Raw genomic sequence first — 17411 nt, 5'->3', positions numbered from 1 at the left:
AACTTCTCTTTCGTTGACAACAGCTGCTTTATAAGCAGTTTTGGGGGTAACGCATTACAAGTTATGTAATCAGATTACTTTTTTCAAGTAACTATAGTAAACTATAGTAAAGTAACGCATTACTTTTAAATTTACAACAAAATATCTGAGTTACTTTTTCAAACTAGTAACGCAAGTTATTTTTTTTTTCCAATGTGTTGACTGACAGCTCTCCTGTCGCTATGTTGGGAGAAACTGAGAGTAAGTGCAGAGGTGTTGGGCCCTATCTAAACGCAAAGTGTAAAGCGCACGGCGCAGGTGCACTCAGGGCGTGTCCAAATCCACTTTTGCTATTTTAACGACGGAAAAACGGTCCGTGCGCGGAGGCACATTTTTGAAATGGGTTGTCCCTATTCTCTTAATGAGTAATGGGCGTAACATTCAATAAACCAATCAGAGTGTCATCTCCCATTCCCTTTAAGAGCAAGATGCGCTCTCGCCATGGCGGATTGCTATTTACATGGCGTACACGCGATGAGTCAGTTAATATATATGTGTGTGTATTGGCACGATTGTTCAATTAATTAGCCAATTTCGTTCATCATTATAAGTAGTAATAGGCTGAATTGAAAATAGGTAGCCTAATTCTAATACACGCAATGACTATTCTTCATTACATTTTTATATTTATGTAGCCTACACAATAATATTCTTTTACACTGTAATACTTTTGTTTTTAATATTTGGTATGTTTGTGTGATGCGCATCCCTGTGTGTAATAAACAAAGTCATCGCGCACTGTGGACGCGCCCAGAGGCGCAGTTTCTACCAACGCTCTCTAACAAAAAAATATTGCGCCATTGACTTTAGACTTTAGACCAGGTTTGAGTTGGTCTATGGCGCAAGCAATCTATTTTCAGCTCCTTAAAATAGCAATGCGCCGGCAATGCGCCTGAACACACCTCTTTTTTAGACCAGCACGCCCATGGGCACACTAACTGGCGCAAATGCATTTACTAATTTAAGGACGTGGCGCTGAACGGGAAAACGCGAACGGCGCCGGACGCAAACTAGCAAACACACTTGCGCTGCGCCTTGCGTCGCATTGCGCCGGGTGTATTATAGGGCCCGTTGTGTGCAAACATCATGGTTATTGTAGTTCTAGACTAAATGTGAGCATTTACTCATTTCCCTTGCACAAAAAAGGTCAGTATTACGCAAAATGAATGAAAACAGTGAAATGCAGTGTCAGAAAATTGCACAAACCTGCAATAATAAAATATATTAAATTAAACAAATATACTTTATGTATTTAATCTCACTTTATTAATAAGCACTTTGCTAACAAGCAAAAATGACTTTAGATAAACATCACATTTGTGATCAGACTGAAGCTTATTCAATTTCACTTTGCCAAAAAACCTTTTGGTTGTTATTCAAAAAAACAAAACAACAACAAGCCCAGCCCAGCCCAGGTGAGAAAAAAATAATGCAAAAGTAATGTAACACATTACTTTCCTTAAAAAGTAACTAAGTATCGCAATTAAGTATCACAATATTATAATGCATTACTTTTAAAAGTAACTTTCCCCAACACTGTTTATAAGCACTTCTCATTACAAGTTTGAGAAGATGGTTGGCGCATGTTGTGTTTCCAAATGCATGTTAAAAGCAACTCAAACTCAAAGCACATGCAGAGATGAGTTTGTGTGGAGCAGCATTTAGTGTGAACCGGGCCGCTCTGAGACACTGAAAACACCGGGTCATGAGCTGCATGCATGTAAATGAACACAGTACCATGCTTGACTCTGAAACACATGATGCATATGTTTATGTAATTAAATCACAGCCATTGCAATTTGATAATCGCACTAAGCCATATCGCAAGTTTGATCGTTTTTATTTAGATTAATCGTCCAGCTCTTCTTTCATTTACAAGCTAATACAGTCTCTTTTCTTTAAACAGTCTTTCTTCAACCTCTTTTTACAAGCTTAAAAGACTTTTCAAACACAGTCTCTCATTGTCAAACAACACAGTCTATCGTCTTCAAACAGACAAGTGAACACAGTCTCTCCTCTCCGCACAGACACGTTTCTTCCTTTTTATATACAGCCTATCCTTTCCAACATGTGCGTTTCTCTTTCCCATAGACACAATCCCACAAGCCCTTCCAGACACAGTCGCTCCCGTTCCTCCTGTCCACAGATTACATTGTCTTTCTTTGCACAGAGAGCCCCGTTTTCTCTCTCCCGGTCTGAATGTCTGTGGAGAACAGACTTCAGTTTCACTTTATTCAGCAGTGGGGAGGGAGGGGGGGGACTTTGCACAGTTGTGGTCCCTCCTGTGAACAGCCATGGCTGTCAGTGAAACATTAAACTGATTTGTGGGCTGTGTGATTCTCCTGAGGGAGGTGGGCTGGCAGTCTTCCTGCAATTCTGTCCCTCAATCTCAATACTGATCTTGAATCAGTACGGCCTGAAAACCTATCCACTAAATTGATGTTTTATATTAAACAGCGAGTGTAGTTCACGCTCGGCGTCCAGACACTGTGAAACAGATGTCTTCTCAGCTGTAACAAATTGTTGTGTGTGTATATATTTATAGTCTTGGCGAACGATGGACCTCGTTCCATTTTTTTTTTTTTTTTTTACTGAATGATCCTGGCTTGTGACGTGAATGTGCATTAAGCGTGCGCTGTGTGTTTGTTCTACTGCTCTGTATTTTATTTAATTGTTTTATAGTGCACACCACCTCCGCTTTTTGTTACCCAATATGGTTAAATCTAGCAGATTCTTGCTGTACCCTGCCCATTCGTCCTCTGTTAATGTCCGTTTCTCTTTTATATGTCCTCCGAAATGTCTTTGTGTTTTCCGAGAGACATTTGCATCAGCCTCCTCCCACCACATGTTTTATTTGAGGTAATTTTCAGAGCCTGAGACCCCCTCCACCCTCTGACAGAATTACAAGGCAGAAATAATCGTGCAACATAAAACACTATTTAAAGTTTTCACAAGGTTCAGGCAAGCGGAGGGGGGCTGTTTCCATGGAATATGCTTTTAAGAGGAATGCTGACAATTATGCACCCTGAATGGAAAAAAAAGCCTGAGACGCATATCTGGTAGGCACTTTTTTTTTTTTTTTTTTTTTGACAACTCATTCCCACATGTTTCGTCTTTAACGTTTGGCCCACAGACCTGCTGACTTAGTGTCCAAAATCACTCCTTGTGCCCTATGTAGTGAACTTTTTGAAGTGTTGGCCATTTTGTAGTGTTATCCGAAAAGTAAACAGCATAATTTACTATATAGTTCACTCTACCCATAATGCATTTTGTTATATTGTGCAGCTGATCTGCAATCATTATTTTGTAATGGTACTTACATTTTTTATTTATTTATTTATTTTTTTTTTTATCATAGTTAACCATTTTTAAGTAGTTTTTACATTAAATTACTTTATATGTCATTAATATTTGTGTGTGTGTGTGTGTGTGTGTGTATATATATATATATATATATATATATATATATATATATATATATATATATATATATATATATATAATATTAAATATTGTATTTTTAGTCATTTTTTTAATATTTGTTTTTATATCATTTTTTTTTTTCATTGTTTAAAAATATTTTATTATTATTTTATAAAACTTTCTCTCAATGGTATGTTTACATGGACTGTCACCGTACACAGAGAAAATGGTAATTTGTTAGATGATTTATATATCACCTGTAGGTAATGTGGTAACACTTTAGTTTGGGAAACAATTCTCACTTTTAACTAGTTGCTTATTAGCTTGCATATTGGCTGTTCGTTATAAAGCACATATTAATGCCTCATGACCATATTCTACATCCCTTAAAGGGATAGATCACCAAACAATGAAAATCTATGTCATCATTTACTCACCCTCAAGTTGTTCCAAACATGTGTACATTTCTTTGTTCTGCTGTACACAAAGTAAAATATTTGGAAGAATGTTTGTAACCAAGCAGATCTCACCCCCCATTGACTACCATAGTATTTTTTTTTTTCCCAAATATCTTCCTATGTGTACAGCACAACAAAGAAATGTATACAGGTTTGGAACAACTTGAGGGTGAGTAAATGATGACAGAATTTCCATTTTTGGGTGAACTATCCCTTTAATCCGACACCATACCTAAACTTAAACACTTCAACAACTACCTTACTAACTATTAATAAGCAATAAATTAGGTTATTAGTTTGAGTTTATTAGTTTATTAATTAGTAAATTAGTTTATTGAGCCAAAAGTTGTAGTTAATAGTGAATATGTGTTCTCCATAGTAATGCATTACCGGTAATGCATTCTAAGTATAGAGAATACATGTTATTGATGTCTTCATTAATGCTTTAGGGGCAAATTGACACTCATTATTTGTCAATCACTATATAGGGAATAGTGAATGAGTGAACGATTTCAAATGCAGCACAAATGAAAGAGTAATAAGTGTAGAGTCACTCAATTAATGACCGCATGACCTACCCTTTTGATACAAACAAGGTGATGTAAAGATGAAACAAATATGAAAAAAAAAAAAAAAAAAAACACAAACAAACAGCATCATGTGGACAAGGGGGCAGGCAAGATGTCCACTCATTCACTGTGAGACGGTTTCATCACCAGATAGAGGCTGCCCTGCATTCCTCTGAGGCAGAAGGCCATGTCTTTCTCCCTTTTTTTCCACCATCCCCCCTTTTCCTCTTTCATTTCCCTTCTTTCATCCCCCTCTCCCTCTGATCTGCATGGCCGCATCTCAGGTTTTTCTCCTGAAGCAATCTCTATAAATAGACCTTCAATAGCTGCTGCCTAACAAACCTGCTCATCAGAACTAATTGCAAAAGAAAAGTTCTTTTTTTCCCAGCTTTCTTTGCATTAACTCTTTCCTCCTGTACAATGGCCTGTGCTGCCATGTTTCGAATAAAGCAGGCTTTCTGGGACACTTTGTAAAAATATTCTGTGATGTTTGAGATGAAAAGGGTCCTTTTTATTTATATATTATTTATATTGTAAAATGATTTATTGCATTTTAACACAATTTAATAAAAATATGAAAGTTTATTTTTATACACTTTTATACACATTTTCTTTAATATTGTATAATATATATTCAGTGCTGTTATTGTTAACTAAAGCTTAAAATGGTTAATTTAAACAAGATTGAAATAAAAATATTAAATATTAGATATTAGATGAAAAACATAAACTTGAACAAAAATTGGAAATTTTGCCTTGGCTGCTAACTGAAAGAATTTGTAAAATTATAAAAACAAAAATATTTAAAATAATAGAAATAATAATGAAAAAGTAAAAGTGAGAAAAATTACAAAAGCACATAAAATGAAAATAAAAAATGGAAATATAAAAAAAAAAAATTATATTATATTATATTATATTATATTATATTATATTATATTATATTATATTATATTATATTATATTAAAACTTATTTTAGCATTTGGGGATTTTTTTCAAGTATTTGTGATGTTTGTGGTGTGGATTATTAAAAGGGGGTGGGGGGGGGGGGCTTGTGATTGATAGCATCCATCAAGAGAGTGTGTGTCTGAGAGGCCGGCCGGTCCTAGATCACAGCGTCTTTGTTTGGGGGTTTGTCTGACAGTTCCATGACCTCATTACCAGACCAGCGTCTGGGGGCATTCATCTCGTGGGGGCCAACGGGGGCCCCCCAACCCCTATCCATTCTTGATTTTCTCTCTTTCTCATTTTATCCTACTGTAACAACTCTTATTTATATGGTTATGCTGCTCACAGTTCCCTCTCATGTTTATGTGTGGTTAAGAGAGCGTGGAAGGTTTAAGGTGGAGCTGAAATTGGTCTGAATGCAATGGGGGTCTGTTCTACATCTGCTTTAATTGACTGTGACCTTAAGGGTGTGGGAGCACGGAATAGGGACACTGGCACGCCCACGCGCAGACATGCGTGCACAGCTGCGCACACAGACGCAAACACACACACACACACACACACACACACACACACACACACACACACACACATACACACACACACAAGCTTGGGTGCAATAGGTAAGCACTGACGCACACAAAATTTGCATACATTATATAGTCTTGTTAAAGTAAGAATAAGTATTACCATTGCTCATATTTAAAGGTTTGTTCAAATCCATAACCCTAAATATTAAACATAAGAACATAGTGATCAAATTTATATGGTAATTCACCCAAAAATGAAAATTCTGTCATTAATTACTCGCCCTCATTTCGTTCCAAACCCGTAAGACCTTCGTTCGTCTTCAGAACACAAATTAAGATATTTTGATGAAATCCGAGAGGTTTTATCCCCCATAGACTGAAATATAATTACCATCATTCAAGGTCCAAAAAAGTAGTAAAAACATAGTTAAAATAGTCAACGTGACTACAGTGGTTTAGCCTTACTTTTTGTGCGCAAAAACAAAACAAAAATAACAACTTTATTCAACAATTTCTTCTTTTCCCTGTCCTTCTCCTACACTATTTACGTTCAGTGCTTCCAGGTTCTACATCAGAACGCTGGGGGATTAAAAACCTCTCGGATTTAATTAAATATCTTAATTTGTGTTCCGAAGATAAACGAAGGTCTTAGGGGTGTGGAACGACATGAGGGTGAGTAATTAATGACAGAATTTTCATTTTTGGTTGAACTAATCCTTTAAGGTACAGTCAGATTTGCCTATGTTTGCATGAATTTTCGCGGGTTAAATTGTCGTTTCAATAGGAATCCACGACATTTCGCAAGAAAACGAAAGATTTCTTCACCACAGGTTCAAGTTGGTCATGCGGATTCACCATGTTGACATACATTGCTACTCTATTGACAATAGATAGATAGTGGATTTTTTCTCTCTCTTTTTTTTTTAAATGTATTATCATAATCATAAACACACTGGTTGGTAGCATGGATAGTTGTACCATTTACTGCACTTTGTAATTCTTGTTATTTACCTATAGCGGCTAATGAATTGGTAGTCTCAAACATTCACAGAAAATTACTTACTTCTATGATGTAAAGTGGATAGACAGGTGGTGGGCAAAAAACGGGCAAACAAATCCTATAGACTTGCATTAGAAGAACAACCCAAGCCATAAATACCACTGAGGACACCCTAGCAACACCCTGGCAACCACCCTGAAAGCCCTAGTAACTACATAGCAACACCCTGGCAACCACCAAGAGCAGCCTAGTGTTGTTGTGGAAAGTTTTGCACTGAGAAAAGTCGAGTGGTACTTTTCATATTCATCCTATTGTTTTCTTATGTTTCCATCCTGTTGCGAAAACCGAGCACGGGTTCAGCACTGAACCACTGATGGGTACCTTTCTTTTTTCGTTTTTACATGAAGAAACTGGAAAATATCTGATTTTACAGATTCTTGCACAGAAGCTGACAATGCACTTTGGTATCAGCCACCTTCAGTGAAATGCCACAGTTCTGTTTCCTGTAGAATGTTTGGAAGTGTGTGTGTGTGTGTGTTTTCCTCTATAATGGAGGCACAACGGCCTTTCTCTTATCAGTGTAACTCTCCTCTCATCCATCATGGCTGCTCTCTGCTCTCTATGCATGAGCGTGTGTGTGTCCGTGTACTTTTGAATAACGAGCAGGGTGATGCTCCTGGACTTTGTTGAATGGAGATTCTTCATCCAGAAGGCAGCAAAAGACAAGAGAAGACATCCAGTGGACAGGCGATACCATGTGCTTTCCTGTTTCCACCATTTCCAGTGCTGGATTTAGTGAGATTTATGATTCACAGAACAGGCCGGTAGCCATTTTCCAGGAGAATCCAAAACATAAAACTAGATTCACTGAGCTGAACATTATTTCATTATTTCATTACTGTTGTATATAATCTCATGCTACAGCTTTAATCTTACTGAAAGTGCTGGATTTAACAATCTGCCACACAAAGTTCAGTAGAAATTGTGAGCGCTTACCATTATGACCTCACAAAGCATGTTCATTTATTAAGTATTTTGAATAATCATGTTTTCAGCACTCAAAATAGCGTATTATCAGTTTTATTTAACCCATTCTACCATATTCAAATTCAACTGGACTTTCCACAGGAATCACTATGGTAAATGTAGAAGAATGCAGTTTCTTTGTGGACCTAGATGTAACTCAGCTTATGTGTCTTAATAATATTTTCGTCGAATTTGTGCCAAAATAGATTTTGACCTGTGTCTGTATAAAGAGAATATACATGAGGAGGATTTAGGAAAATCATGGGTGTCCATCATTTTGTTAAATCCTCCTTGTGTATATTCTCTCGGTCAATCAGATACGATTAAACCGATCTGTTGATCACTGTACCTACTAAGCTTAGATGGTATTACGGCAGACACCAGAAGCTTAAAACAGGCCTGGCCTGGCTCCACTAAGGCAGTGCCACCCCAGATGCCAGCGTGCCAGGACCAGTTGGCATGTGATGCTCTATATAATGGAGTGAGTGGGAGGAGGGAGAGGCTCACGTTGATGGTAAATAATTCACCAGGCTGGCCCATGCAGCTGTGTAATCTGCCAAACTGGCGGGTTTAAAGATGCATCGTGCAAGAGGAGGGGACGGCTTTTAGGGACTTTAGGTGGATCTGGATGTGGGGACACTGGAAGAATGTGTTTTTGCTGGTTGATTGACTGCGTGGCACGCATGAGCCCCCCAGAGGATGTGATTATTGATTTGGAGGGTGAAAAGCCCTAAACTCTCTTGCTCAGAGAGAAAGATCTGTTTCTCAGTTTTTGTGGGTAGCTTTCCAGAGGTCGACTGATAATTATGTATTTTTTTATATTTTTTCATGACAGGTATTGATACAGTTAAAAAAAATTAGGCCTTTTTTCAAGATTTACATATTTCAATTAATAGTAAATTTCCATCAAAGTGAATTGAATAATCCTTACATATTTTAATTGAATACTAATAATAATATTTTTTACATAAGGATTATTCAATTCAATTTGAAGGAATTTTACTATTAATTGAAATGAGTAATTCTTGAAAAAAAGCTGCAATATTCTTTTGAGTATATTACTATCAATACTGAGTAGAGAGCTAATATATAATACTCATCAGGGTCAGAAATGAACCAGGCAAAAATGTGTTTGTTTATTTTTAAAATGTATAGTTTTTTTTTTTTTATTTGAATGTTTAAAATTAAAGGGGACCTACTATGCCCATTTTTACAATATGTAATATAAGTCTCTGGTGTCCCCAGTGTCTGTGAAGTTTCACCTCAAAATATCCCACAGATCATTTATTATAGCTTGTCAAATTTGCCCCTATTTGGGTGTGAGCAAAAACACGCCTTTTTTGTGTGTCCCTTTAAATGCAAATGAACTGCTGCTCCCGGCCCCCTTTCCAGAAGAGGGCGGAGCTTTAACAGCTCATGCTTTGGTTGCTCAACAACAAAGCTGGAGAATCTCACGCAGCCAAAATGACGATCATCAGTAATGGCGTTCAGCCTTACATTGATCAAACCAGAGTCAACACTGATGGAGAGACTCAGGAAGAAGTTACAACTTTTAGAATGCAACTGAACGTTTTGAACGGTTAGTGGATAAATATATGTAGTTGCTGTGGAGTTGATTCAACTCATCGACTAGCATGTCCCGTCATGTTAATCTTTTGTGCAAATCCAGCATTGAATTCACCCTCGTTTGTGAAGCAGTCCGGTGTAAAATGACGGCATGGCAACAACACTCTACTACAACAACTCTTCCTCTTCTCTAAAACAGCCCAACATGGCCTCACCCCCTTTGTTGCGTGTTCTCAGGGGCGGGGTTTATGAGGTTCGTGATGTCATTAACCCGTTTGTTGTAGTCCTTAAAAAGTGATTTTTGTAGAAGAAAATATCTTCCTTTGCATTGAACTTTGAGCATCGTAACTTTGCAGATGTTGATTATGCTCAAACAGCAACATTGCACACTAAAGTTAAACCATAATCAAGGACCCCTTTAAAAAATGATTGAACTTTGTTAATTTCCATTTTATTTTTTATTTAAATAGTTTCATATATTTTGTTAACCTTTAGTTGCCAGATATCTGAAATTGAGTCGAGTGTCAAATATAACACTAATTGGAAGTGGCTTATGATTAAAATATTTAAAATATTAATTAAATATGTTATTAAAATATTTTAATCAATTTTAAAATATTAAATATTTAAATACTTTAAATATTGCACCTTAATTTAATTTCTGAAACTGATCACAGTATATGTCATATAATCTAATCCAATTTAATTATAGCAGGATATATCATGTATCAATATTTACTCAAATCATTAATTATTCCAAATCAGAAATGCATGCATGCAAGATAATCTGATAATATTTGATTCATAGCTTGACAATTACTGTAATTAATTTCCCTTTTCAGTCATCCATGAGGTGCAGTTTGCCTGCATTGGTTTTGTTCGTTCAGCTGTTAAGCTTCTGTCACGTCATGTTTTGACCTCACCGTCACTTTCCGTGCTGCAGTAGTCCGACAGATTGTGTTTCCGTCTTCAGACCCCTCTGGATTTACCAACGACTTGCACATGCTCGAACTTGGCTTGGTTCCTGGAGATTTACTTTTATTGCGAGCTTTTTATCCATTCGCTAACAATATAAATGTATTTTTATGCACTGCTGTCTTTGCGAACAAACGCGGGCAGATTGCATCTGCAGAGAAAGATGGAGTATGAGAATACCGCTCAAGGCGGGCAGGGGAACTCTCTTTTGGCCAGGCCCCGAGTATTATGTTGAAACCAGATGTTGAGAGATGTTTCCTCCTGGTCACGTGGGCCCCTCTGGTGCGGCACTTACATAAATGTCATCTGTACAGTAGCCAGTGCGGGCGGGAGAGCGGGAACGGAGGCCCAGCTGCTCGCTCTGGGAAGATGAAGAGTGCAGTGGGGTCAAAGCTACCCTCCACCACTTCTGTCTGCTCTCTGCCAGCACTCTTTCTCTCCAAACATGAGTGAGACGTGCAGACGTCAGCTAGTTGCAGGAATCTTGCTTTGTCATTGTGTTACCTGCTCATCTCGATCGACCTGGCGGACATGTTGTGTGTATACACTGCTTAACACTAGCAGTCAAAATGTTTTTTTCATTGACAGGTAATGATTTACTATCGATTCTAAATCAGTGGTATTGAAGCCAAAATTTCAGTAGTGATGATATCTTAAAGGGATAGCAAAAATGAAACTTCTCTCATCATTTACTCCCCCTCATGTTGTTCCAAACCTAAATTTCTTTGTTCTGCTGTACACAAAGGAAGATATTCGGAAGAATGTTTGTAACCAAATAAATATATACAGGTTTGGAACAACCTGAAGGTGAGTAAATGACAGAATTTTCATTTTTGGGTGAACTGTCCCTTTAAGAGTAGGCTGGCTGATACAATGCCAATACTTATTGGTATCATTTTGGCATAAAACATAAATTTACAGTAAATGGTATGTATGCAAACTTTGTAAAAATGCCTATTTGCATAATATTTACCAAATGATATTTATTTTTGGCCACATAGTTTTTAGATAGAATTTTCTACATTTATTATTTTAGAATAAAAGTAAAGCCGTCAAAACTATTAAATAACATACCTTGAAGTATAATTACCAAACAGTTGTTAAATTTGTTGTTAAGCTATCTTATATGTTTTATCTTATATTTGAGCTTATTATTTTAAGTAGCTACCTTTTTTGTTTTTAAAATTAGTGGTCTAATTAATACATATCATTTTTATTTTGTTTATATATATTGCTTACATATATATATAATAAAATAATTTTTAATTGCATTTAAGCAGATGAATTTAGATTAGTGTTTTTAAAATTATTTGAAAGTATTTTATCTCAGATTAGTAAAATATTAATATATATATATATATATATATATATATATATATATATATATATATATATATATATATATATATATATATATATATATATATAATATATTAATCTTCTTGGCCTGGTACATTGATCGTTACCCGATTCTTAGACCACAGACAAAACCATAAAAAAAAGTTGGAGTGGACGGGTTGAAGAGGAGGATTTTTTTGCTACTTTTCCTGTAAAATCCAATTCTATCTTGCCCATTATATTAAATATATCTGCAATGGTAACTCCTACACTGCTAATGAAACGCGAGCAGCTTCGGTAATGATGTGTATATCTTTATGCCGCAGTGGCGTAATGGCCTGCGTCCTGGCGATTACTGCACTCAGGGCGCCGTTTTATTCGGCCCCAGCGCTCAGTAATGTGTTTGTGCGTGGTAGGCATTCCTATACTGACTTTTAATGTGAGGGCTTTTTGTCCGGCCTGGAGATTTATTCACAGCCGTGTGTAATGTCATTTCATGTTGAAACACCCACCCTATGTTCAAATGAAAGAGGCATTGATGTTCATCTTAATCTGATATACTTTAATACCACGGCATCAAAATTACTCGACTGTAAGGGCCCGCAAGAGGAGGGAGGTGCGCTGCCATCCAAACTCGAAACAAAGACATGGTTTGTTTTCCAGGAGCAGATATTTTTTTTATTTCTCTTTATGATTCTTTTTTTTTTTTTTTTTTTTTAATGAAAATTTCATATCACTCAGAAACATGAGCCGAAAAGCAACTCATTCATCTGTAACTTTATGACAAGATGATATAGTAATAGACTACAGTTGTAAATCTTTCTTTAGAACTAATTGTCATTTTTTCGCATCAACTGCGCGGCTGTAGCGCATATATACATGCATGTGGAGCTGCACTTTGCTTTTTGTTCTCGCTGTTTTTGCATGAGCAGTTTTTTTTGCAGCGGAGAGGACTGAGTCATGGAGAACTCATGCAAGGGAAAAATGAGGGCATATCAGGACTAATGCATACATATACACTCCTTAAAACACACTCTGTCCTTTGCCCGTAGTCAGGAACAGCACAAGGTGATACTCTTTTATGTGAGAGAGCATTTGTGTGTGTTCGTACACATGTGCGTGCACTTGCTGTGTGTGTTTTTTCCTCTTTTGAAGAGAACAAACCCAGCCCTGGGACATGTGATAAATTAAGATATCTATTTGAATACATTTTGTGTATTCCCCCCCATTTTTTTCCTCCATCTGCGATAGGATTCCTGGCATTGTCTGCTCTCAATATCCTGAGTTCCACACATGGTGAATTTGATAGACAATGTTGTGTCTGTTCATTTCAGAATCTTATATAGAATGATTAAAGTTCTAATAGTTCTAATGTCTGTTTTTTTTTTTTCTATTGCAGGATTTGCGTAAACAGATAGCTCCTTTGCTGAAAGGCTTCCAAGCAGAGGTGAGTTGCCTAAACGTTTTACTTGTATTTATTATCATAAACTCTTAAAGGTCATGTGTGTATTTTTTTTTTTTTTTTTTTTTTGATGTATAAATGCTTACTTTTATCCCCAAAACAGCTTTAAGTAAACCATTTGTGTTGTTTCACTTGAAAAGTGTAAATACTGTGGCTCTGAGGCACTATGAAAACATTCCTCCAATCTGCCCAACAACAGCGGCATTGGTTCAACCAATGGTGTGAGTTTTGGGGCGGAACTATTTGTTTGACCAGCCAATTGCAGGTGGGGCGAGTGATCAGGGAAACAAGTTTGAAAACAGTCATGATTTTTGCAGTTCCATTTGGTGACGGTAGTGGTGCAGAAAATACTAATGTTTTTAGAATATTTTGGTTGGGGCTCTTAAAGAACCCAAAATCCAATGTGTGGATCTGAACCTGTATTATAAAATCAATAACTTGCCTCAGGCTTCAAGTTTTTGGTACTTTTCAATAATTAATTCCCAAAACATGCTGAAGACACACATGTAACTGGTTCACACCACACCAGCATATTATATGGTGCAATACTGGAATATAAAAAAAAAAAAAACTTTATATAGAGCATAGACGTCCTGCAGATTTTAGCTCCAACACACTAGCCTGAAAGTTTCTAGTGGCTGCATCCGAAAACTTAAAAATGCTGCCGTCAGAGGATACATTCCAAGGTAGGAAGGCATCAAGGCACGTCCGAATCCAATGTTAGCGTCACTTCCTGTTTCCTGAGATTCCTTCATCTGATCGATTTTTGATTGTAAAGGCAGCATAAATGTATCCTTCACTGCCTTTGATATCCCACAATCCTGTGCTTTCCATTCTGTGACAGTTGAGCTAAAAAATAAAGATGCTGTCTGAAAGTTGCGGTTGGTGGTCATTTTGTGTGTAAATGTACGTGTTTGACCAACATTTTCCACTTAGAGATTACTATTGTAGTAATTAAATATCCGCTTAGTTATCACTAAAGCTCGTCCTATTTTGCTGTAGATCATTAAACTGTCATGCTGCCTTTAGAAGTCTGTCCGAAATCAGTTTCGTGAGGTACCTTTGTGCGCAAATGCTGCCTACACAGTCATTGCCTGATAGGGCAGCGAGGCAACAAGTCAGCTTCCTAAGTTTTCGGATGCAGCCAATGTAAGCTTTTGACCAACGTTTTACACTTCTCATGTCATTTCTAGCAAGAAATTACCATTGTTGTAATTAAATATGTGCTTAGTTATTACCAAAGCTCTCTCAATTTTGCTGTAGATCATTAAACCCTTAAGCTGCCTCAGAAGTTAAAAAAGAAAAGAAGAAAAAAAGAGGTACCTTTGTGAGATAACTTCTTGTGCAGTCGCTGCCTGCAGAGTCATTGCCTGATAAGGCAGCGAGGCAACAAGTCAGCTGCCTATGTTTTCGGATGCACCCCTGGATTAGCTGGTTTCAGATGTGTTTAATATGGTTGGAGCTAAACTCTGCAGGACAGTGGCCCTCCAGGAGCAGGTTTGGACACCCCTGATATATTCATAGACCCAAGAATTTTGTTATTGAAATGATATTATTTGACGTTATTTATTTTAGTTGTTTTGTTTTATTTAGTAAATTTAATTGTAATTGTTAATATATTTGCATTCAAATTCTTTGATATTAGCATATTATGTGTCCAAAAAACATCGTATTAAGGTGCGGTCACATTAGTGAAATTTCAAGGGCAAAAAAGATCTGTCTACTGTCAATAGCATAGTGATGTATGAAACGCAGCTTACACAGAAGTCACTTTCAAACCAAACAGCCAAGAAGAAGGTGAATCCGCATGAACAACTTGAACCCCTTGCAAAATCTATGTGGGGAAACCTTCCCTTTGTGTGAAATTCCTGATCGTGTAGATTATTATTCCTAGAAATGGTCTCAGTTGAATAATCAATGCAATGTGACTAAGCTGCTCAGCTAGCGGTCAGAGAGCACTACTGTTAAACTACACTCGAATATGGCTCTTATCACGCTCAAACCAATTAATCTCACAACCTTCCTTGTAAGGAAAGGGCGGGAAAAGAGCTGTTTGCTTAACTCGTCACAGGCCTGGTGGAAGATGGCCCTCTCTGCTCTGATTATAGTCTCAACGGGCTAAAAATCCCACCTGATTTCACAACAGTGCTTATTACGTGACGGTTTGTTTTTCTTGTTCTTGTTACTTGAGGTCTGCTTGTGTTGTACAAAGCCTCCATATTTTGTCAGCATCTAATCAGATCAGACAGTTTTGATATGTTTTCGCTGTTTGCTATCCCGCTCTTTTATTTCCGTCTGTCGGATGACAGCGAAATCCTAATGATGTTTTCGCTCCGTGGTGCCAGGTAAGTCTATTTGTTCAGGGCCGAGCCAGAATGATGGACTCCTGAGTTTCACATCTCGGATGTCTCAGAGAATTTTTTTTTTTGGTTAACCTTAAGGCATAAATGAGATTTTCTTTTGAAAGGACGCTCTGGAAATCAGTAACAATATTATGTAGAATGACTATGGCTCTATTCTTGCATCAAGTCATTTTTATACTTTACTAAATAAAATTCAAAAAGATTATAAATAGATCAGTGGTTCTGATCTATAGAACTGGTGGGCCACAGTGATATCTTTCCAACAAAATTCTCTCTCTTTCTCTCTCTCTGTGTGTCTGTGTGTGTAGATAGATAGATGGGAGCATGGATTTGACAAATATCACAGATGAATTTGCTGTGACGCACCAGTTTATAAAAAAAAAAAAAAACATTATTGTTGATCTTTAGACTACACTAAAGTTATTGGCAAAAAGCATTTATAATTTTACAAGCACACCAATATTGCTATAGTAAATTTATCATCGCATTTCATATTTGTTTAAAAATGATGTAAAATAAGAGTTCACCAGTTCTTCTCAGGGAATGAAGCTGTGTTTTCTTTGACTTGTCTCCTTGGTGGCCATTGCTGATAGTTGAGAACTGGGACATGGTGCTGTGTTCCATAAGTAATGTGCATTACCATTCAATATGACAGCACGCAGATATTCAAATGCCCTCTGCAGCACAGATTTAAAATATCATCATCATAATAAAAATAATAGAAGGATTTTGACTGAGTTTTGTTTTGAGCCCTACCTTTTTAAAACATTCTTTAAGTTAATTAAGATCTATTTTAGCCCAATGCAGGCTGTATTTTGCTAAAAGAGTTACACCTAATGTTCCTTGGTAATTCAGTCAATTAGTTGTACTGTTGCGTGATATCAAACCGAGTTTGATTAGGTTGAATAACCTGCTGCGCTGAATAACTCGCTATAAGTGTTTTTCAATCTCTTAGTTAACAGCAACTCAAGTATGAGAACTATGAAGTGTTTCCTGCACTTCTATGCTAATAATGTTAAATTATCTGAAAAGATATTCATAAAATAGCTGCTTTTAAACAATAGGCCTTTCACATGATTATATTAGAGGTTTGTAGGGTATTTAACTGCCAGATTCTTCAAAACATGGGTTTAGAATGTCTCTTTGGCTCTGTTTATGTTGTACAGGCCCAACCAATCATGAGTTCAGCCCACCCATTTTTATATAATTTTATATAATTGTCATAAAACCAGGATGCTGAATAATATTTATATGGTACCCCAAGGTACTTCAAAAAGATGATATTTGTGTTTTATTTGATATTTTACTTGATTTATTTATTTATTTTATTTTACTTTTTGTTCAGTGAATTCTGAGATATTTGAATATGTCCAAAAATATGGTTGTGCTTTTGGTATCACCTATGGGCATATTAGCCGGACTGTTTTTATAGAATATTTTATACCTCCTTAATACCTCCTTATGCCTCTTTTACAAGATGTAATATAAGTCTCTGGTGTCCCCAGGATGCGTCTGAAGTTTCTGCTCAAAATATCCCACGTATCATTTATTATAGCTTGTCAAATTTCCCCTATTTTGGTGTGAGCAAAAACACGCAGTTTCTGTGTTTGTCCCTTTAAATGCAAATGAGCTGCTGCTCCTGGTCCTCTTTCCAAAAGAGGGCGGAGCTTTAACAGCTCACGCTTCGATTGCTCAACAACAAAGCTGGAGAAT

The 17411-nt window shown here is 36.8% G+C and overlaps 1 protein-coding gene across 14 annotated transcripts in view; it reads left to right on the top strand.

Moving 5' to 3' along the window:
- The window catches only part of cux1a (cut-like homeobox 1a), a 145588-nt gene that overhangs the window by 55259 nt on the left and 72918 nt on the right, over positions 1–17411 (top strand). For all 14 annotated transcript variants that reach the window (XM_048180814.1, XM_048180809.1, XM_048180810.1 and 11 more), the window contains one exon: positions 13273–13320. In XM_048180814.1, coding sequence (XP_048036771.1) covers positions 13273–13320 — 48 coding nt within the window. The remainder of the gene's footprint in view (positions 1–13272; positions 13321–17411) is intronic.

The sequence above is a fragment of the Megalobrama amblycephala genome, linkage group LG2 (assembly GCF_018812025.1).
Source record: "Megalobrama amblycephala isolate DHTTF-2021 linkage group LG2, ASM1881202v1, whole genome shotgun sequence".
Classification (NCBI taxonomy): Eukaryota; Metazoa; Chordata; class Actinopteri; order Cypriniformes; family Xenocyprididae; genus Megalobrama; species Megalobrama amblycephala.
Note: the sequence above shows the minus strand (reverse complement) of the source record. Positions and strands in the feature narration are given on the sequence as shown.